This window comes from Podarcis liolepis (genome assembly GCF_965112155.1).
Source record: "Podarcis liolepis genome assembly, chromosome: 5".
In the NCBI taxonomy this organism is placed as follows: domain Eukaryota; kingdom Metazoa; phylum Chordata; class Lepidosauria; order Squamata; family Lacertidae; genus Podarcis; species Podarcis liolepis.
Genome location: NC_139556.1, coordinates 17195304 through 17219087, shown reverse-complemented (window position 1 = coordinate 17219087; position 23784 = coordinate 17195304). Strand labels below are relative to the sequence as shown.

The 23784-nt window shown below is 43.6% G+C and overlaps 1 protein-coding gene across 2 annotated transcripts in view; it reads left to right on the top strand.

The window, feature by feature from the left end:
- Positions 1-23108, top strand: part of MYOZ1 (myozenin 1) — a 28251-nt gene extending 5143 nt beyond the window's left edge. Inside the window, exons 2-6 of one of the 2 annotated variants that reach the window (XM_083502834.1) lie at positions 2329-2411; positions 7682-7863; positions 17912-18182; positions 18806-18971; positions 22507-23108. In XM_083502834.1, the coding sequence (XP_083358960.1) occupies positions 2336-2411; positions 7682-7863; positions 17912-18182; positions 18806-18971; positions 22507-22738 (927 nt within the window). In that variant the 5' untranslated portion in view covers positions 2329-2335 and the 3' untranslated portion in view covers positions 22739-23108. The remainder of the gene's footprint in view (positions 1-2328; positions 2412-7681; positions 7864-17911; positions 18183-18805; positions 18972-22506) is intronic. The other variant, XM_083502835.1, reaches the window with a different exon arrangement.
- The last annotated feature ends 676 nt before the right edge of the window (positions 23109-23784 follow it).

Here is a 23784-nt window from a genome sequence, read left to right as displayed (position 1 = left end):
ACCTTTACCTTTTTAAGCACAACCTAATCATAAATTAACATGTTAGACATATACACACACCCATGCACTTTGCCACCCCAATATATATTTTCCCCTGGTAGCTCCACTTGTAAGGAGCAGATTTCACTCATTTCCCTCTTGTGTAACCTACACATATGGCTACGCATAGGCAGTCCAATGGAAGAATGGAAATCACTTAACTGTTGCAGAAGGGGCTAATCCTGTCCCATGTTCATCTTTATTTGTCTTGGCTAAGGGTATTTTGAGGGTAGGGAGGGCATATGTCTTACCAGCTGCCAACTGTGCCTTTGACTGGGGATGTGGACAAAGTTTGCACTTTTTGTAATCACTTACAAAATGTCACGCAATTCGCTGTTTGGTGCCCCCAAGCACAGTGAGCGAGATTCTTCGAGCGATCGCAGGATTACAGTGCTCTGCGTGGTGGTGGTGCTTTTTAAAATGAAAAATCTTTTTTTCCATAATGAATTCTGCTATTCTAGCTTCCCGTTGTACAAGTAATCTCCTGGACTTATGGCAAGTAGGGTGATTCTTATTATTGTTATTATTAAAGAAAACCTGTTAAAATTCCCAGAAAAGCTCCCCCCTTTTTGGGGGGGTGTTCCCAAAGAAATCTAAACAACTTTGACCCCCAACTTTGTCTAGATTTCCACTTTGGGGGATATGGCAGCCCTAAAAATATGGTATGTAAACCAAAACCATGCTAGAATTTGTGGCTGGAATTCATGTTGAGAAACATACAGTCTGTCAAAGTTTTTGAAAACAATTATGAATTTTGTACAATTTTTTTTTTTACTATTTTTACAACAGACGTATCACATTTATGAAAAAGAACAAGGTGTAAAGTGGGATGGGTTCAATAACTTGAGAAAAATGAAAGAAATAAGACAACATCACAAATCACATCGTTATTGATAACTGAAACCAGAAAGAATAGAACATTGATAACTCAAGCAAGAAACACGCGGGGATACATATTGCAGACTAACCTGCATATCTGGAATACCTGAAACAGGCAGCAATTGTTAGTGGCAGAACTAATTTTTTTGCTCAAGCCAAATCTGCCCATTTACCAACATACATTTTCATGAGCACAATATAGATACTCCGATTGTTAAAAACAAAACAAAACACCTCAGAGAAAAGCACTATCAATAACAAACCTTATTCTGTTGCAACGTAGATGTGACCTTTAAAACAAAAAAGCAGCTATACTTTTAAGTAACAGATTTAAGAAATAAATCTGATAATATGTAAACTAATTATCAGATTATGTTTCTGCCATACAACATGTTGTATCTACATCTATTAAACATTGCTGAACAGATTTCTAACAATATATCTGGAACATTTATATGGTCCAGTGTTAGCAGAGAATCTTCCTTAGCTTCTTCAGCCTAGAAATTAATAAGGAGGCTTCCTGGTCCTTTCTGTCCTCCTCGGGGACATGCCACATTATCAAATTCTTTGTTTTGGTTTACTTTCCAAATCTGCAGCCTACACAGTTATCTTACTGAATAAAATCTCCTGCATAGCTTATTCATCACTCAATTTCATTTGTTGTTTTGCTACATCCTTCTGTATATTATCATAATTAACAAATATAGTTCTCTGTACTGAGGTGACTCGTCTGTAGACCAGAGATCTCAGGTGAACCTCAACGAACCTCAAACATACCCAGCAGCTGGGTACCAGGTTATGAAATTCCTGTTGGTGCTTATTATTATTATTATTATTATTATTATTATTATTATTATTAGCAGCAGCAGTAGTAGTAGTAGTCACCCATCTGACTGGGTTGTCCCAGTGGCTCCTAACAAAATATTAAAAACACAATAATACACTAACCATTAAAAACTTCCCTGTGCAGAGCTGCCTTCAGATGTCTTCCAAAAGTATAGCTATTTATCTGTTTGATATCTGATGGGCGGGTGTCCACAGGATGGGTGCCACTGCTGGGAAAGCTCTCTGCCTGGTTCCCTGAAACTTCACTTCTCGCAGCTGGGGAACTGCCAGAAGTGATTGCTGAAATTGGCCAAAACTGCAAAATATGCAGCCAGAATGAAAAACAGGTCATGTGCCACCATTGTTCCTTAGGGTTTGCTGGGGCTAGGAAAGATTCCAGAAGCATCTGTGTGGACCGGCCCCTTTTGTCTTGAGAGAGGAAATTGGTAGACACCTTTTCTATATATGCCAGAAGGGGGAAGGGATTAGCAAACGAAAGAAAACTCCATCGTGAAAGAGGCAGCAGCTCTGTATTTAACCTAACACGAATGAGAAGTTCATTTGCACTATTCTATTCTCGTACAGAAACAGCATGCCTCTTGCAGGAACCCCGCCTCCCAATAAGAAGAGAAAACCTACTAAACTCATTTTAGAACTAACCCAAGAAGGTAAGATATATGTGCACCTGAACGCAGACATAAAATCCTCTCTGAGCACTTCCTCCCTAGAGTATCTGTGGAGTGCCAAACAGAGAACAAGCATAGAAGCTTCTATGAAAATGAAGAGTCATGAGTGGTTAAGTTACGGCTTATGTAGAAGGACCACAACAGTCTCCTGCTTTCTAGAATATTTATAGAGCCAAAGGGCTCGCCCCAAAGAGCCAAACTGTATGTGATGATGTTTAGTCACATGCAGTTGGTTTCAAGTTTTTTCTTTTTCTTTTACAAGATGGAACCCACAAGCAGAAGAATGGCACAGTGAGGGACACAATGACTACCCATATTTTCCCAGCTGAGGAGAAAATATGGATATTTATTGCGGTCTCTCACTGTCACCGGTGTTAAGTCCTTAGATTTCAAGTAGCACTGCAGTGGCAAAGGTTATTTAGATATACACTGACCCAGTACCAGATTTACGTATAAGCTAAGCAAGCTATAGCTTAGGGCCCCACTTTTTTGGCCCCCCCCCCCAAAAAGTTCACTATTAATATACTTCTTCTAAATTGTATTTCAATTCAACAATAACTTTGATAAAATACATATTTTGTTATGTGTAAATGGCTTTAGATACCTATTAGGTCCATAAATTACCATATAGCATATATTCAACACAAAAAACAGTGACAATTTGTTGTTGACAAAGGACATCTGGACATATAAAGGGCCCCATTACCTTCAGTGGTTTAGGGCCTCATCAAACCTAAATCCAGCCCTGACACTGACATATGTGCCTCTCCTGCGCTACACATTGAAAACAGTATTATGCCATTTTAAACAGTCGTGTCTCGCCACAAAGAATCCTGGGAACTGTAGTTGGTTAAGGGTTTTGAGAGTTGAAAGGAGACTCCTTATTTACCTCACAGAACCACAATTCCCAGAGTTCACTGGGAAGAGGGATTGAGTGTTAAGCCACTCTCGGGATTGCAACTCAGAGAACTCTAAAAAACTATAGCTCTGTAAGCGGAATAGTGGTCTCCTCACAACTCTCAGCATTGTTAACAAACTACAATCCCCAGGATCCTTTGATGGTATCCATGACTGTTTAAAGTCATAATAGGTACAGTGGTACCTCGGGTTAAGAACTTAATTCGTTTTGGAGATCCGTTCTTAACCTGAAACTGTTCTTAACCTGAAGCATCACTTTAGCTAATGGGGCCTCCCGCTGCCGCCACGCCGCTGCTGCGTGATTTCTGTTCTCATCCTGAAGCAAAGTTCTTAACCTGAGGTACTATTTCTGGGTTAGCGGAGTCTGTAACCTGAAGCGTCTGTAACCCGAGGTACCACTGTGCTGCGTTAGAGGTACAGTACAGACAGGGTGGTTAAGAGTCGGGAAAGAAGTTAATTGTTTAATTATCTTGCTTTGACTGGAAAACAGGCATGGCTTGATTCTGAATCTCTAGTTCTTTGACTTGTTGATGGGGGGTGCATAAATATACTTGCACAAGCAAGCCACACGAAGCTCTGATTCAGTATAGTAAATGAATGGCAGCGCCTTGGCTGAAATGCTTCAGTATTGCTTGAAACCTTGTCGCATGGCCTCCAGCCTGCTGTGCACATAGTTTATCAGCACAGCAGCCACAGCAAGTGACTGCTGGGGTTGGGATATGAACAGCTGTGACCTAAGAACCATGAGGGATGTTAACGGTGGCACAAGTTTTAGGACCAGGTGGCCCTCAAGTTTAGGGCCTCAAACATATGCAGAGCTCAGACCCTGCAAGGTGAGCAAAATGGTGTTGCTCCGATTGTGTGGCGTATAACTGGGCTCATCCCAGCTCTGTACTGCGGAGACATCAACAAAATCACAGAGGTTCTGTTGTTACAGTTCTCATGGTGGATTCCTGCTGAGGAAGCAACAATTGAATCCATGAGAGGCGACCGGGTTTGCTGCCTTAGAAATGAAATGTTAACAGCCTGTTTTGTTTGTTTATGTTTGTATGTGGTTGGGAAAATTAAATTAAAATATTTCCTTTTAAAAAATGGCGAAGACCAAAAATTGGCTTCTGCTGGCTTCCTTGGTGTCAGGGCTAGTGCATATTCTAATGAGCATAATCTGCCAATTTCTGTTTGGATTATGATGGAAATCATCAAAAGTAAAAAAAAAAACCCAGAGATACAGAGACTAAGAATTCTGCTGTCAGGTGTGCAAATTTTCACTTGCCTGAGTCAAACATCTGTTCTGACAATGACCCATAGAGATCAGGCCTTTTGCTCTGTCTTTTGACACCCGATATCTGCTGTAAACTGTGGAAGTGGACATGGCGAGAGAGTTCAGATCTCCACTTCATAGAATAAGCAACTGAGGACAACAGGTTGGCATGAAGTAATTTTAGTTTGTAGGCTAGTGTTATTGCTTCTCAAAGGTACCGCCAACCCTGCTTGATGCCACCTGAGTGATATTGCCATTAACTGAGAAAGAACCATTTGTCTGTGATAGCTGGTAGTGTGTAAAGATGGGTAAAGTTGCAGGGTGAGTAGAACAAAAAACTGAACGTGTTCAAAACTCAGTGGTGCTTGCTAAGCAGGACAGATAGAAGTAAACATGGTTAAGACTCTAAATGTCACTTCCGGGATAGCCAGAGGAAATGTCACATTGTATAGATACTTTCTTCCATTGTGGGGCCATCTTTGCTCTCCACATAATACCACCCATGACACAGCCCCTTCCCACCACCTCAAACTTATTGCTTAAGCTTGGCTGGCAATGGCTTCTTTGCTGCTGCTGCTGCTATTCCTCCTCCTGTCTAGCTCTAAAGCAAACTCACTCCCTTTCTACTTCTTCCTCCTGCAAAATTTTCTCAGCCTCATTCCCTTTATGACCTCCTTTGTCCCTTCCACACCCATTAATTCTGATAGCCTGGATCCAGGGGTCCCACCCTTGCTCTCTCCTCGGTCAACTGTTTGGTATTCCTGTCACTCCAGCTGTTCTGGGCCTGCCAGGGTCCCTCATCCCCTTGGCTCTGGCCTTCCCTGCTCTCTCCTGGCTTGGTCTATCCCTCGTCTTGACTCCTTGTGGTCCTCCACTTGCGCCCCAACCCCACTGCTTCTGGAACACAGCCATGGTCACCACCCCCTGGTCTTCCACAGGGGGAAAACAACACACAGTTGCTGAGGAAATAGCAAATACAGTGGTGCCCCGCAAGACGAATGCCTCGCAAGACGAAAAACTCGCTAGACGAAAGGGTTTTCCGTTTTTGCGTTGCTTCGCTAGACGAATTTCCCTATGGGCTTGCTTCACAAGACGAAAACGTCTTGCGCTTTTTTTTAAAAGCCGCTTGAAGAGGCGCAGTTGCGACGGACCGTGCTTTGCAAGATGAAAAACATCGCAAGACGAAAAGACTCGCGGAACGAATTCTTTTCGTCTTGCGAGGCACCACTGTAACAAAACTATGATATGGCAACATGTGGCTTTTCTGGTCATACTTCTTACATGAAAGAAACATGACTAGAAAAGGTACCATTGTGTGCATTACATGTACTGTAACAAACTGTTTGCAAGGACACACAATTTGACGTCAATAATGTAGGGATTTTACAGGGCAAGATTGAGGCTTTTTGTGTGTGTCTTTTTGGTGATTAGTAACAAGATGGTGGCCATTCAAGACCACTATTGGTTTCTTCATTTATTTACTTATTTCACTAATTTCCTTTAGCAATAATACTTGCAAGGTAGTCTACAAACCAAAATAACAATGCTACCAATAAAATAACAACAAAACTATAATTGAAGTCAAATTAATCAAAAGAAACATACCCGCATAGTAATATATGCTTGTCAGGAGAAAACACGCACAAAAGTATTGTAAAATAGATGACATTGGTGTTATTTTTCTAGAAAAAGAGGTGTTGAAACTCACAATGAACCCTTCCCTCATTCTCTCAGAATGGCAATGGTGCCCACCTGACAGATGCCAGAACTGAGTTCTGGAGAGTTCCAGCTGAAAAAAAGTCATCAATAACGTATTCAGAATCTATTTAAAAGCAATGAGAGTTCCCACAGAAGGGGATTCAACCATAGCAGAGCTGCTCCTGAAAAATCCTTGCCCCTGTGTCCATTCATCTAATCTTTGCTAATAATGGGTCAGAGAGCAAGGCCTCAGCAGCTGATTTTAATGGCTGAAGTAAGTTTGTGTTTGCAGAGGAAATCCTTCAAATAATCTTTGAAAAGTTAAAACCAGCACTGAAATGACTCGCTGTTAACCAGCATAGTTGTGGTACAGAGTCAATAACTGCCTTGTTCATCTCAGCAAGTTGGAGGGCCAGAGTTTGAACCAACTGCGCTCTCCGAACTGTCTTTAAAAGCAGCTCCACTTGGAAAGGATAATTGTAGCCCAGTCTAGATGTGACCTGTGCACTGTGGAGACTGGTCCATTTGGGTGAATGGGGGCACTGCTCCATCAGTCTTGCCCTCAGCCAGCTGTTACCTGTTTCTTCCAACCACTCCAAGGGATGGCACTGCCTGTCTGCTTCCTGCTCCTCCTCAGTCTCAGTACTACCTTTATGTAACTCAACAAGGAGGAATAAGGTGACTAAATCTTGACTGTCACTGGCTCTGGTTCCACCTACTGCAGATTTATTTAAAAGGCTGTGGGGATCATACCCTGTTAGAAACAACACAGGTTAGGGCAACAACGCAGTTGGTAGGCCGCAAACCTTCAAGCAGTCTCCTCAGGAAGTGAATGCTTGAAACCTAACTGGGCAGTATACCATATACACTCATGATACAGGTGAAATCAAAGTCAGAGTGGACTCGAATGATTTTTATCTGCAAAAAGTATCGAAAACCTGTCACAACAGGCCACTGATAGCTCCATCAGCTGCTCCCTTGGGCTTGGCTGCAATAAAACCTTCACCACTCTGAAAAAGGTCAGCTGTTTGGCACTGTGCAAATGTATGTTCCCAAGCCTACATTTTGCCAATATAATGGGAATGGAATCAATTACACAATATTTACAGAAAGTAAAGAAGGGTGCTTACCCCCACCAGCACATGTAGATTCTCTCTTACAATCCTACCACCAAGGTCATTTAAGTTCTTCTTACCTATTATTAAATTATCAGGGGCCCATAATTTCCCTTCAGAGAAGGCCAGTTCCACCAGTCATACTTTATAGGCTTTTTGTTTTTTAACTGCTCTGGTTGCACTGGTTTGGAGGAATGAAGAAAGAGGTCAAAATGTAGGTTTCTTGTAGTTGTAACATTGTCCTTGTTGTACACCTTCAGTCATGCCACAAGAAGGGTCCAAGCTGAACCTGGGGAAGAAGATCAGCATCCCCAGGGATGTGATGCTAGAAGAACTCTCTCTCCTCACCAACAAGGGATCCAAGATGTTCAAACTTCGTCAGCTAAGGGTAGAGAAATTCATATATGAGAACAACCCAGATGTGTTCACCGACAATTCTGTGGTAAGTATAGGAAAGTATAGAAATGTGTGGTCAATTGCATTTGTCCATGGTGATCATAGACGAAAAAGGATACCTAGATGGTTGCATGCTGTCAAAAGTGCCCAGAGGCAGGACCGGCTGTGGTTCTTGGTGAAGTTTGTTTTTGTGCCTATATAAAAGCTGGCCCTAATACAAATAACTGATCTTCAAGTTAGGTGTATACCTCCATACAAATGCATGGTAGTTAATAACAACTCTTTTATTTTGGCAGCACTGCTGCTGAATGGATGGATATATTTGGGAGGGGGCATTTGAAATCATTTGGGAAGCCAGATCAGGCCCACAGCTCACCAGAGTGGTTTTGGTTTAGTAGGTTGGGTTGAGATATAAGACATCCAAATTCAAATTCCTGCCATCAAGCTCATTTGAACAGACTCAAGCTGGTCAGTCCCTCTCATCCGAGCCTATTGTACCTGATCTTTTGAGGATAAAATGGAACAAGGACCTCTTGTCTAGAGGATGAGGCAGAAAAGCAGGTCACCTTACTATCTCCCTCGTATATTAATGTTCCAATAATATTGTTTCACCTACTTCTACAAATTGTCTGAAGTTCCAGCGGCAGTCGCTACAGGAGCTATTTCCTTGTGAGGAGAAAGTTCTGGAGAGGTGTGGCATTTTTTTGGTGATATATGTTTGTTTATAAATATACAAATTGTGCATAGAGATCTGACAACCCTGTTCCCACATGGGAGTCTAAAACAGAGCAAGGGACCCAAAAGCAAATATAATCTACCTGCTGTCCTGCCCCTGCTAAGAACAAACCCAGATTGCTGCCTGTAGCTGAACTACAAATGATTCCCCTTGCTCTCAGGCAAGGCGCATAGAGCCTAAGGCTAGGCAAGTTATTTTAGCACCTGAGGCAGAAAATCCTGCGAGTGCTTCTCCTTGGGAGTAGAAATACAACAAAAGGAACAACTGCTGATCTTTCGTGACTCTCAAAATTAGTTGCCCCACTCTGCCAAATGTTAGGGCTGGCACTGCAACTGCAGAGGATGATTATCGCCCAGAAGCAAGAAAGCCACATCAGTGAAGAACAACAAGAGGGAAAATTTACATCATACATATATATTTTATTATACATTGTTAATATACGTGATGCTATAAAATATTGCTTTTATTCTTGAATTTGAATCACTGTGTTTGAAGTTGCTTTTCGAAGCATACAAAGAGAAGCACATAGGTTATAATGAAGCAAATGACGCTTCCTACCACTTTAAATATAGCCGAAATAGTTTAATAGACCAGGGGTCTGTTTTTCAACCCAAAGGGCTGTAATTCCTCGTGGGGAGCCTTCCAGGGGCTGCATGCCAGGGGGAAATCCAAAGCATGTCCTGGATTCACATGTTGCCCTGTTCTGCATAGTGTGATATCTCATTATATTTCCTAGACCCTCCCTAAGTTTTGCAGTCAAACTAAGGAAGCAAGAGATAGTGGCAGGCAGAGGCAGAGCTTCGCTGCTGCTTCTCAGGCCACTGAATTCCATGTGGCAAGCAAAGAAGGTCCTAGTCTTTCCTCCATATCTAAGTGCTGGGCCTTGGACAAGGGCAGCTTTTCCAAGCTACGTGCCGACCAATAATTGCTGGCCTGCTCACAGGCCAATGGCGTAGTGTGCAGGGGCTCAGGGGCAATTGCCTTGTGTGCAACATTGTTAGGGGCGCAAAATGTCAACACGCGGTGCTGCCTCAAGACAGCTGTGCGCTTCCGTCGCTGGACTCTGTTGTAAACAGCTTCTCCATGCGAACCAGGAAGTGGCCATTCCAGACAACAGAACGACTCTCCTCTGCGGCTGCAATCTCCTGGGTGACACAGATGCTGTTAGGCAATTGAATGCACATGCAAACCATGTCCATTTCCTTCCCTCCCATCCCCCCTCCGCACCTGCAAGGCCCCGGATGCTGGCAACCCACACTATGCTACAGACCGCCCTGGGACTCCCACAGGGCTTATGGGTCCAGGACAGTGCCAGAGGCTGGAGTTCCTAATTCAGGATCCGCAACACCATGCAGACACCATTAGCGGTGCATGTAGGTCGTAGACATGATCACTGATTGGCTTTATTTTCAATGGCTTTTTTAAAGCAATATTGGGGTGCATACCCTCCAACATTTCCCCAGTAAAAATAGGTACATTCTATTTAATAGTAATAATAATAATAATACCCCGTCCATACGACTGGGTTGCCCCAGCTTCTCTGGGTGGCTTCCAATATATATAAAAACATAATAAAACATCAGACATTAAAAAACTTCACAATACAGGGCTGCCTTCAGATGTCTTCTAAAGGCTGTATAGTTACTTATCTCCTTGGCTCGGGGGTCACATAACTCCATACCCTCCCACATTTCTCCAATAGCTTTCCAAGATTTCTCCAATGAAAATAGGAACATTCTAAGGAAAAGCAGGACTTTCTGGGATCAAATCAGAAACCGGGGCAGCTTCTGTAAAGACTGTCCCTGGAAAATAGGGACACTTGGAGGGTGTGGGGAAGGGTTCAGGGTTCAGAATCTTAGGTGGCCTCTCACTTCTGACATAGATGCAGGTAGCACTTCTGTCCCAATGAGCATAGGGAGATTTACTTCTAAATAAACATGTGCAGAATTGCAACAAAACACCTCACAGCTATTATTTTAACTTTTTATGGAAATATTACCTGCACAGGTAAGCGCAGGGTTGCTCATCATCAGCAGTATCTCAGATTCCAGCCGTTAGCGACCCGTGACATGCAAAAAAAACCCCAGATCCTTGTAGCATTCAGTGCTTGTCATGGATATATTGGGGTTTTCATTACATTGCCAGCAGCTGTGAATAGTGGTTTGAGTACTGGAGAAATGTAGTTCCCAAACAATCTGGCAGGCTATTTGAGGAAAGGCGTTTGACTCCCTTATAACAACTGACTAATTACAGAGGATTTAAGCTTCCATGTACAACACAGCATGGATTTGGAGAGGTCTTAACTTCCCCCGTTTCAAACTAAAGGCTCCTTTCTACGCGGGCTGAGGACAGTGACTGAAGGCGAGTGACTGTAACTCCAGACGTGTTGTTAATAACATAGACTGTAAGCATTTTGGGAAGCTCTTCATCAGGGAGGTGGAAATAGAAACACACATGGTGGTCTCAATCATTCCCTTTAGGGCACGCTGAAAAGAGCTTCATGGCATCTCCCCATCTCAGCAGGCCTCCTCCCCCAGTGACGTCAGGACCTTGAGATGCCTAGCAGTTCCATCTCCCTGAGGTGGATCGTTTTTCATTGCCTAGTTCTCCTGAAGCACATATAGAAATGCTGGAACTAAAGACAGCCCAAGAGCCTTGCGGCATCAGGAAAGTTGCCGCTATTGGGACTTCCATGTGAGGCAGCTGAAGGGCACACAAGTGGAGTTCTCTCTCGTTGAAACAGAAGGCTTGGCCTGCACCAAACTTGAAGGTGCCCTCTGGGCTAACCAGGCTATTTGGTGACTAACTCAAGCCACTTTGGGCAAATGTCCAAAGGTCATCATGCCAGCCTTTAGTGTGCAGTAGACATGCAGCTCCTGTGGCTTGGGGTCATTTTGATCCTATATTAAACTGGCATTGAAAGTAACAACAAAAACAAAAGTGAAATGTATGAAAATGCCCTTTCCTGATGTCTGAAGCAGCTACTTTTTACATGAGCTGCACCACACTTGATCCTGTGTCCCACTGCAATGAGCACTGTACTCATGGGGTGATTAATACCTCACAGAACAGGAATGAGCCATACCACATTGTCACTTTGCCAGGACAAACATTTTTCTAATGCCCCCGCCAAACCGTTGCCCTCCCCATCTCTTCTACCTTTGTGTATGTGTGTGTGTGTGTGTGTGTGTAAATAGAATGTGCACACATCTACCTTCTCACTTGTCTTCTTCACTAGATATCTCATATCTCATCTCTACCATTCCATCATTCACCAGCCTCCCAAGCTTGCAGAAATATAGTTGTTTTGCACATATATTGTTTTGTGTGTGTATTGCATACATTTCTCCCCTTGGTTTCATGTTCTGTGGATGGAAGTACTCATTTGCTCATTTCCATACCATTTGCCTGTATTCAAGATATTATGAAGGGGGGAAACCTTTCAAGATTCATCAGTACCTCTTATTATTATACCCAGATATTTATTAATGGGGTCACCAATTGCACTGCCGCTATTAACCCTAAGAACTGACTTTTTGGCTTTCAAAGAAAGAACACTTTAAATGGGGTTTCTGTTCACCTGTCTGTTCAAGAATTAGAACCAGGTATATTGTTGGATTGTTGGGGGAATGAGAACTCTGTGTAAGATGATGAACGGTGTGGAAAGAAAAAATAGGTAACATTTCCCCTTGCCCTCACACAATGCTAGAACTCAAGAGCCCCTTTCAGCCACTTCATATTGTTGTTGTTGTTTAGTCGTGTCCGACTCTTCGTGACCCCATGGACCAAAGCACGCCAGGCACTTCTGTCTTCCACTGCCTCCCGCAGTTTGGTCAAACTCATGCTGGTAGCTTCGAGAACACTGTCCAACGATCTCATCCTCTGTCGTCCCCTTCTCCTTGTGCCCTCCATCTTTCCCAACATCAGGGTCTTTTCTAGGGAGTCTTCTCTTCTCATGAGGTGGCCAAAGTATTGGAGCCTCAGCTTCAGGATCTGTCCTTCCAGTGAGCACTCAGGGCTGATTTCCTTCAGAATGGAGAGGTTTGATCTTCTTGCAGTCCATGGGACTCTCAAGAGTCTCCTCTAGCACCATAATTCAAAAGCATCAATTCTTCACCGACCAGCCTTCTTTATGTTCCAGCTTTCACTTCCGTAGATCACTACTGGGAAAACCATAGCTTTAAGTATACGGACCTTTGTTAGGGTTAAATAAACATGCAAGGGGGAGCCTTGGGGGACCAGCACATTGTCTGCACCTGCATCACTCTCCCCTTAACTCTCTTTGAGTGGGAGGGCAAACCTGTGAACTCAGGAACCTAGGGAACTCTAGGTTCCAAAATGTGGTGGAAGCCCTGACACGATGGCTAGGAGTGTTAGTCGGCAGGGTGTAAATTCAGGCAAGACAAAAATAAGGACTTATTTGCACAATCAATGTATGCGATCCATTGTCCCAAGATGTAGCGAATAGCCACTAGTTTGGATGACTTTAATTATTATTATATAAATTTGTGCAAGATTGGTCTCGCAACAGCTGTTGTATCCATGATCAATTGGTCCTTCAGTGAATATCTTAGTGAACAGCCCATCAATTTATCCCTTTTCTGTTGCCTCTGAACAAAACATACCTATAGCTATTGCAGACAACACACATCCATATGTCTCACCCCATTATGTCTTCATAATGCCAACATAGGTCATAATCCTGCTGGTGTCCCCAGTCTCTCCCAATCATTTTTCATAATAAATGCATTTTTCTATGTACAAACATCTAAAACAACATGATGCATCAATGCCCCTTTTTCCCTTTGGCTATTTTCTGATTGGCATCGTTCGCTCATGATTTTGCAGACTTTGCCTAAAGCACAGAGAAGACTCCTCTTTGGACTTTTGTCTCTCCCTTCGACCAAGCCTGGTGTTTGGTTTTGTTAACACTTCTTCGCTCGGCCTTTTCGAGTCACCATCCAAAGATTCCCTTCCTAATTGTACTCAGCTGAAACTCTTCTGTCCCCAGAACTCTTGGTTTTTTCCTGAACAGCAGCTCTTGGGTCACAGCCACACTAGCTATTTAAAGCACAACACGTTGCTTAACAAACTACAGTTCCCAGGATTCTTTCTGGGGCGTGCTTCAAATGGATGGTGTGTGTGTGTGTGGGCGCAGCTGTAGGAAGGCCCCAGTGGAAGGGAATGTTCCAGTTTAGTGTACCAGATAAGCGTGTCAGATTTCAAGCAGGAAGACCCACGTTTAAATCCCTGCTCAATTATGAAGCTCTGGGGCAGTAACCAGCTCTCAGACTATCCTACTAACATAGTAGTTGTAGACCCCCCAAGTGTCCCTATTTTCCAGGGGCAGTCCTGGATTTACAGAAGCCAGTTTCTTATATGATCCCGGAATGTCCCGCTTTCCCTTAGGATGTCCCTATTTTAATCAGAGAAATGTTGGAGGGTATGAAGACATCTGAAGGCAACCCTGTATAAGGAAGTGGGGTTTTTAAATGTTTAATTACTGTATTATGTTTTTATATCTGTTGGAAGTCCCCCAGAGTGGCTGGGGCAGCCCAATGGGCGGCGGGGGTAATAATAATAATAATAATAATAATAATAATAATAATAATAATAATAATAATAATATACTATTATTGAATCAACCATCCCTATTTTCATTGGAGAAATGCTGGAGGGTGTGCAAGCAAAGAATATGTTCTTTTAAATATCCCCAGGCCAGAAACTAAACAACTGTTTCAAGGACAGGTGAACAGGACTGTGTCCGTACAAAGATGCAGAGAACAAAATTAAGGAAGTTGTTTACCAAGCCATATACAGTATATCTCACTGAATGAGACCTCCAACTACCATATGATATCCCCAATGACTTAGGAGCACAATTATGTGGGCATCTCCATTTGTTTGATCACCTCCATCCTTCCCTATATTTTGATCTTCTTGTGACAAGGCTGGTAAACTTGTCACCCTTCAAATAGACTTCACCTTCCATCCTCCTTGACCACTGGCCATGCTGACTGATGCTGCTCTGTGCCCTCTTTTGGTAGGAATATGTGGTCAAAAGAGTTTATTTACTATGTACCTAGGAATTAGGATTGTGGTGTATGGGACGTTTTGTGATTGGGCTAGACGGAGGCTACAGTATTGATGTTATTGTGCAGCTAAGTTAGATCAGTGCCCAGGGATTTCCTCTTCTTCACTCTTATCTACCCACATCCCCTGCTCAGTCTGGCTTTCCATTCTCCTTGTTGAAGGCAACCACCAAACATTTGAGCTGTCTGTAGAAAATCCAGGTGGTGCATGACTGGATCTCAGTAACTGAAATGCACTGGACGCATCTCGCTGCATGCGCACTTTCTATTTTGTACTGCAAGCACCACTAAATACCACCAGTTTACGTGCATGCGATTGTTTCAAATTGTGGGCCTAGCCATTCTTAGAACAGCTCGGCATTTCAGAGGATCGATTGTGGCTTTGTTAAGAGTGGGTGCTTTTTGCTAGCTCCTTTTGCTAGATAATGGGACATGGGTGGCGCTGTGGGTTAAACCACAGAGCCTAGGGCTTGCCGATCAGAAGGTTGGAGATTCGAATCCCCACAACAGGGTGAGCTCCCGTTGCTCGGTCCCTACTCCTGCCAACCTAGCAGTTCAAAAGCACATTAAAGTGCAAGTAGATAAATAGGTACCACTCCTGCAGGAAGGTAAACGGTGTTTCCGTGCGCTGCTCTGGTTCGCCAGAAGCGGCTCAGTCATGCTGGCCACATGACCCGGAAGCTGTACGCCGGCTCCCTCGGCCACTAAAGCGAGATGAGCGCCGCAACCCCAGAGTCGGTAATGACTGGACCTAATGGTCAGGGGTCCCTTTACCTTTATCTTTGCTAGATAAACACAAGGCTGGGGTGCCTCACAATTTTGGTAAGCGCTCACAGGGACTTTAGCCTGGCAGAAGAGGAAGCAGATGCGAGGGAGGGAAGCAGCCCCAGATGGTTGTTGGCGGCTGGAGTTTAGTGAGAAGCTGTGCTGAGGAATTGCCCACCTGCAGACGTAGGCATCATCGTCACATGTTCACCCTTCAAGCAGTCTGGCCTCCTGAACTCAGAAACCAGTTGCGGATTTCAGTTTGTGTTTGTGCCGCTCCATGCTTCCCTGTTTAGTACGGGAACAGACAGCCCTACCAGCCACAGCCTGCAGCTCCAGGCAGCATCAGAGATGAAACCTTCCATGACTCAGATTCTCTTCCTCTCTTCCTCTCAACCCCCAATCCCATATTTCCTAACATTCAGAGGGAATTCATTCTCCTTGTTCTTAAAATGGGAAATTTATATAGGCAAGGGAGGGAGATTCCCCAGAGCTCTCTCAGTTTAGTTTGCTTGATGGCTCTGTGCCCAGACTGCAGATTGGATGACCTGCCGTGAAGCCCTGGCGACTGCAGCTGAATACATGGAGTGGAGTGTTAGATAATTCTACACTCAGCCTTGTGGGGTTTTCACTTCTTCTATCCTATATTTAGCTGACCGAACAGCTGGCCTTGGAAGCCTGTTTACAGCCTGGAAAGCTTCTCATCGCCAAACAGTGCTGCATGTAACAGGCAAGCAAAGTGCTTGACCCTTTAAAAAAAAACCAATGTGGGGTTTTGCTAGGATCCCTCAGAGGTGATTTTGCAGGTGGATCCAGCGGGCCTTGCAATTGTGCAATCATGTGCCTTTGCTCAACAGAACCTGAGTAGTTGCTGTCATCTCTCTGTTTCATGATTTGCACATTCCTACATTTTTTCCTGCAAAATGTATTTAGTGAAGGCAAATAGCTGGATCATATGAACATCATCTAGTTAGTGCACTGATTGCCTGTTGTTGGCAAAAGTCAAAATGACTTGCTGGGATTAGCTACATGGAGAAGGAAAAAACCTGCAGGAAAAAACGCCCAACAAATCTGCACACAGATGGCATAGCAGAGGTGTTTGTTTTTAATCATGGGGTGAAAAGGGCACCCTGCTGATCAGCCTCTCTCAGTGCTATTTCTACAATTTTCAGAATTGGTGGAGGAGGTTCCCTTAGATATCAGTTAAGCTGCCAACCAATCAATGTCATACACTTGTATGGATTTTCTTCCCACACCCAACTCTAAGTTTGTAGGTAAACTTGACTATGTCAAGTTTAAAATTGCAGGTAGGCTTGGTAATTTTTGTTCCTTTTCTAGCAGGTCTCCTCCTGCTGCTATTATGCATGTTTGTGTCTTAGTTGTGCCTTTTACCGCCCGTTACATCTTGAGTGCTGCCCTAGCATTGCAACAAGGGGCACTTTGTCCTAACAATCTAGTTCTCAGAACCTAAATTATTATTATTTCTTAATTATCATTATTATTATCAATTAAATTTGTATCATCTGAATATCACAGGGCGGTTCACAATGTACCGTAAGTAAACCTAGCAAAGATACAGAGACTCTTACCAGCAGCAATTCTCACTGTTGCTCCTTTCTAATATTTTATTTTATCTAAAGAATTTATATGCTGCTTAACTACAACACTCTCTAAGCGGTTTACAAAGATAACCTTCAGGCCACCCAACCAGCCCTGCCAACACATTTACACCTATGGCATAACTGCTCACAGGGTGGATTTGATTTAAATCAAATCAATTTAAATTACGATTTAAATCACTAGCTAGTAAGACTTGATTTAAATAATTTTTTACAGAAAGACTCATTCTTTCTGGTATAATCTTGATATTTACAAGCAGATTAAGGTTTCATTTTTGGAATAATAAATTTTCAGAGTAGTTTTTACAGTTATATAAAAATTACTGATTTGGTTATACTATTAGAAATACATAGACTGATAGCTATGAAATTATTGGGAGGGTTAATAAGTTAACTGTATATCATTGAACAATTTTTCTGCTGTACTTCATTGGAAGGAGAAAAACAATCATTTCCTTAATAACAATTTAAACAATTTATTTAACTAAAACAATAACATTATAGCATATGTATCCATATTTGTTAACTGATGTGGTTAAGCAATTTAAAAAAATACACAAAAAACCTGGACTGAGTTTTAGCACATATGAAAAACTTGAACAAATCCTTATTTCCTGATGAATAGTATTTGGACTATAATGTAACTTAAATAGAAAACTTTCTTTAGAAAGATTTTTCCTCCAAAAGCATTTTATTTTGAAAATCCAATTTACATTAAAAAAAATTGGATTGATTTTTGTTAGCTGGAAATAGGTGTAATGAATCGTCACCTTGACATTCACACTTCTTTCTTTCTTTCTTTCTTTCTTTCTTTCTCTCTCTCTCTCTCTCTCTCTCTCTCTCTCTCTCTCTCTCTCTTTCTCTCTCCCTCCTCCCTTCCAGGATCATTTTCAGAGATTCATCCCACCTGGGGGACACTACGGAGTTGATTCTCACGGTTATTCACACAGCGGTGGGAGGATGGTGGGCGGTGTAACTGTAGGGCAGTATGGATCCAGTAAACTGCAATACCCTCCTGCTCCTCCTCCAAAACCTGGGAGCAAAGGTGGAGCTGGAGGAACAGGAGGAACAGGAGGAGGCCACACCGAGGGATCTGCCGGCACAGGAGGAGGTGGGGATGGTAGCGGAGGAAGTGACACCACTGGCGGGAAAGGCAAGTATCTGTGAGCACATACACACACATACAAGTTTAAGCGAGGAAAGATGCCAGGGTTTGGGGGCTATTGCTCCAGAGATCGAAATACGTGTTTCAGTTGGGCAAGAAGCAATCCACATCCTGCCTTTTGCATTATCTTTCCCAAAATCTGGATACCCCTGACAGTCATAAAACATTCAATTGTTTATGCTTCCTGGTCCATTTCAGCACCATGGAAAGATGGGTTGGGTATAAAAAATAAAATTATTATTATTATTATTATTATTATTACTACTACTACTACTACTACAGTATTATTATTCCTACTACTAACTTATTCCAGCTGCATCCAAATAAATGACAATGTGGCACTCTGGTAAATTCACGCAGAATGGCACAACTTGCGTAATTTATTCTGAATGGAGGTTTCCTGATTCTTTGGTACAGAATTTGGATTTTGTTTGAAGCAACCTACTGTCACCTTTTGAGTTTATAATTCATAACATTTATCTGCCCCACTGGCATTCTTTTATGTGTTCCTCTGTTTTGCCTTTAAAAAATGACCTAAATAATCTGTTGTTGTTGTTGTTGTTGTTGTTGTTGTTGTTGTTGTTGTTGTTGTTGTTGTTGTTATATTTCAGGTGACAGCAAAGGTGGAAGTGGGAAACATGTCTCCATTTTTAAGACCTACATCTCTCCGTGGGAAAGAGCTCTAGGCATGACCCCACAAGAGAAAAGTGAATTCACAATTGACCTCCTTTCTTATGGCTCCAAAGCAGACCTCTGCCATTATAAATCTTTCAACAGGTAAGGGGAAACTTTTGATATATTGGTGGAGGCTGACAGTGGATGGTAAGTAAGATTATTGTGAGTTAAACGGAAAATGGATTTGATCTGGAGCTTCAGCAAAAGGAAGTAAGACCCTCGTATTAGGAAAAAGACCCTTTCCCCTTAAATGCAAGGGAGATGAGCTCTTTGGTTATTAGGGAAGCTGTGAGTACAGGACAAAATAGCCAAGGTCTGTCGATACTGGAAGTCCCTGTTTCCTGCTAAGACTGAAACAGGCTCCGGTTCCACCCATTGTGAGAAGCCAAGGGGTAGACCTGAACCCCATGCAAAATGGCATTTTGGTTTCTTCCAAATCGATGAACTGTGAAGGGCTGAGCAGAGAAGATGCAGAGAGTACACACATGAAGAAAGATGGAAACTGACAGAGAGTTGTTACGAGGAAAACTGCGCGACAAAGTGGCAGGGGAGGGGAGGGTACGTTGAATGTGGACAGTACAACAGCGGGGAAAGATATTTGATTGTTTGTTTATTCAGTTTCTATACTGCCTTTCATCTGGGGATCACAGGGCTGATTACAGAGGCGTACTTGGGGGGGCGCACACGAAACTGGCCTCCACTGGGGGCGTAGGCCCAGGCCCCCCTCCAAGGAGTCACCTATCAGACTGTGGAGATATGTGACGCATATGTGTGTGTGCTGTTGTGGCAAGATCAAACACAAGATAAGGTTCCCGTTTGTCTCACACTGTGGCACAAAGGCGTGTGGTAAAGTGCTTTTTTTAAGGGAGAGAGTGCCGATACAGCCCCTTGCCAAGGTTGCAAAAGACCCTAGGTACACCTCTGGTGGTTAATAGTATAAAAACACAAAAATACGTAACATAAAGGTAAAGGTAAAGGGACCCCTGACCATTAGGTCCAGTCGTGGCCGACTCTGGGGTTGCAGCACTCATCTCGCTTTATTGGCCGGCGTACAGCTTCCGGGTCATGTGACCAGCATGACAAAGCCGCTTCTGGCGAACCAGAGCAGCGCACGGAAACGCTGTTTACCTTCCCACCAGAGCGGTACCTATTTATCTACTTGCACTTTGATGTGCTTTCAAACTGCTAGGTTGGCAGGAGCAGGGACCGAGCAATGGGAGCTCACCCCGTCGCAGGGATTCGAACCGCCAACCTTCTGATCAGGAAGCCCTAGGCTCTGTGGTTTAACCCACAGCGCCACCTATGTCCCAACATAAAGGTAAAGGGACCCCTGATCATTAGGTCCAGTCGTGACCGACTCTGGGGTTGCTGCGCTCAACCACCACAGTTTAATTAGACAAAGGGGAAGATGAAGTCCCCCCCAAAAAAAAAACAAAGGCGCCAAGCGACTTTCCCTTTGGAGAGCATTGTGAGGCGTTGCTTTTCCTCAATTAACCGGAAGCAGAATTAAAACAATGATTCCCCAGGGCACGATACTATGTTATATTATCTGGCAAGGCTTGTCTCCTTGACCAAGATCCTTCTATCATGTGTAAAAAGGTAAACGTACCCCTGCCCGTACGGGCCAGTCGTGTCTGACTCTAGGGTTGCGTGCTCATCTCGCTCAAAAGGCCAGGAGCCAGCACTGTCCGAAGACACTTCCGGGTCACGTGGCCAGCGTGACGAAGCTGCATCTGGCGAGCCAGCACCAGCGCAGCACACGGAAACGCCGTTTACCTTCCCGCTATAAAGCGGTTCCTATTTATCTACTTGCACTTAGGGGTGCTTTCGAACTGCTAGGTGGGCAGGAGCTGGGACCGAACGACGGGAGCTCACCCCGCCGCGGGGGTTCGAACCACCGACCTTACGATCAGCAAGTCCTAGGCACTGAGGTTTTAACCACAGCGCCACCCGCGTCCCACTCTATCATGTGTACTCAGAAGTAATTCCCATTCAGAAGAAGTCCTCTGCTTCTCCTTTGCAGTTTCAACCTCTAGTTGCTTTCTGTTCAGCACCGTACAACAGTAGTAATTAATTGCCCACAAAGCATTTGTTTCCCTTTTTCATGGGGCAGGGGAGGCTTTCATTTCTATGTAATTAAGGGGAAGCTCATCACTGCACACATCTTGAGTGACCTAGAAAGCAACGAGAGAGGAACTCAATGAGGACACTTCTAATGAAAGGTACAGTAGCCCTGAAAGACCTCAACAGCACCTTGCCAATTTCTTTCAAGACCGGTCTTGAAAGACCTACATTGGCTCCCAGTACGTTTCCGAGCACAATTCAAAGTGCTGGTGTTGACCTTTAAAGCCCTAAACGGCCTCGGCCCAGTATACCTGAAGGAGCGTCTCCACCCCCATCGTTCTGCCCGGACGCTGAGGTCCAGCGCCGAGGGCCTTCTGGCAGTTCCCTCACTGCGAGAAGCAAAGCTACAGGGAACCAGGCAGAGGGCCTTCTCGGTAGTGGCACCCACCCTGTGGAACGCCCTCCCCTCAGATGTCAAAGCGATAAACAACTACCTGACATTCAGAAGACATCTTAAGGCAGCCCTGTTCAGGGAAGTTTTTAATGTGTGATATTTTAGTGTATTTTTGGTTTCTATGGAAGCCGCCCAGAGTGGCTGGGGAAACCCAGCCAGATGGGTGGGGTACAAATAATAAATTATTATAATATTATTATTATCAGACTAGACCAGCTGGTGCCACAACTGCATTTTAAGTGGGGGGAAGTTTGCCACGAATTGGGTCTGTAAAAAGATAGCAGGGCCACACAGAGAGAGAGACACAAAAAGACTGGAATGCTAAGGGTTGACAATAGCACCATCAGACTTCTCTGTAAAAGGTGAGTGAATGAAGGGGCAAATCAGTTTATATTTGTTACAAAGCTCTGGTCTTCTAGGATGCAGTCATGTAGAAGATATGGGGTAAGCCAGACTGGTGTTCTACTGGGCACAACCGCCTTCCCTTTTAAATAAAATTCTGATTGTTTGACATTATGATCAAACACAATCTGTATTGTGACGTTATTATTTTCTGATTATTGTTTTCTTCAACACTTTGAGATGAAGCCTGCAAACCCGGTCTCAGTACATTTATTAACAAAGATTTTGTCTCCATGTTGATTTGTTCATACTTCCCTGTTTTGGAATGTCTTTTTTGTCTTCTTTTTTTGGTAGTGTGGAACAGAGAAGGGGTTTTTCTGCCCACCGTGCCTCCATTCCAAATCACCCTATTATGCGTAGCTGTTTCTCATTCCCCTGCCCTCCCTTTCCTTTCCAGGGTTCAGACGTGTTTTGCTTTGGATAGCTGGAAAATAAAGCTAAGCGTCTTCATTATCAAAGTAGTGGCTGGCTTGGCTTTGTCCCCGGGTCACGTATAGCTAGGGCAGGCATAGGCAAACTCCAGCCCTCCAGTTGTTTGGGACTATAATTCCCATCATCCCTGACCACTGGTCCTGTTAGTTAGGGATGATGGGAATTGTAGTCCCAAACATCTGGAGGGCCAGAGTTTACCTATGCCTGAGCTACGGCTTCCCTATGCACTGAACTGTCCCTGGTCCTGAGGCCAAAACCTTGATTGCCAATTCTACTTCTCCCTAGGACTGCAATGCCGTATGGGGGATATGAGAAGGCAGCCAAGCTGATGACCTTCCAAATGCCCGAATTTGATGCTGGCCCTTTGGTACCCGAACCTATCATTGTGTGCAGCCAAGAAGTCACCAATAGACCGTCTTTCAACAGAACCCCGGTACCCTGGCTGGGGTCTGGAGAGCCTACTGAATACACCATTGAAGTGAACGTGCCAGTTGCAGGGGAAACAGAAGAATTATAGAACCTTCCTTTCCCGCCCCATCCTTTCTGCATCTGCCCACATGCAAGTCTCTTACAAGGAGCTGAAAAATGCACTTCCAGTCCCAGAGATTCCTAATCTTTGTCCTTAGAACAGCCAAGTTCCCACTAGGTTCTCAAACGTATCTTTGCTGTGGTATTTATCCATATCAGAGGTAGAAGAAGGAAAGCACTAAAGTAGGAAAGAAGAAAGAGAGATGGTGTGGGGAGGGGGAGATAAATGACTTATATATCTGCCCTCCAAAACAAAACAAAGGGACAGTCTTGGAATGTTTAAGCTGCCTGCCTGCTCTGTACCGGGTTTGATCCTGTTTTATCATTTGGCAAAAACAAATAAAGCATCTAGAAAGAAAGAAGACAAGACTCTCTAATCTTTGTTTCATGTTCACAGTTTATTTAAAACATCCACATCCTACTTTACATTGTGAGGGTGGGGGGAATCTAACAGGGCACAAAGAACTACCATTCAGCTTTGCCATGATCCAAGGTTGCCAAATATATTTGTGGCTCTGGCATGTAAGGATGCACCAATTGGACTGGCACCAACAACCGGTTCAGTTGCGCATCAACTGCCAATAGGTAGCTTTTGAAGTTGCGCAGGTCTTGTGGAATTATGCTGCTCATCTGCTTAGCAGTGCAAGAAGAAATTTAAACCTTTTACTCATCAACTTCCTGTTTGACCAGCCACAGTCTAAAGGCTCTTCCATGTAATGGCTGGATCCACACTGCAGCCCCTTACAGTTGCAAGGTATTGCTGTACTAGGTTGTTGTTGTTGTTTTTTTACAAAAACAATTGCCGCTCATTTAAAAAATATATATATAGCCATTTGGTATTGAGAATAAAATGGAGAATAAAACTTCATTCCTAGAACTATTCAGCTGAGATGAAAGGTTAAAAGTCAATTTCAAGCTGCCTATTTTGCAAAAAGGAAATTGGTTGAATACAGTGGTACCTCGGGTTACATACACTTCAGGTTACAGACTCCGCTAACCCAGAAATAATACCTCGGGTTAAGAACTTTGCTTCAG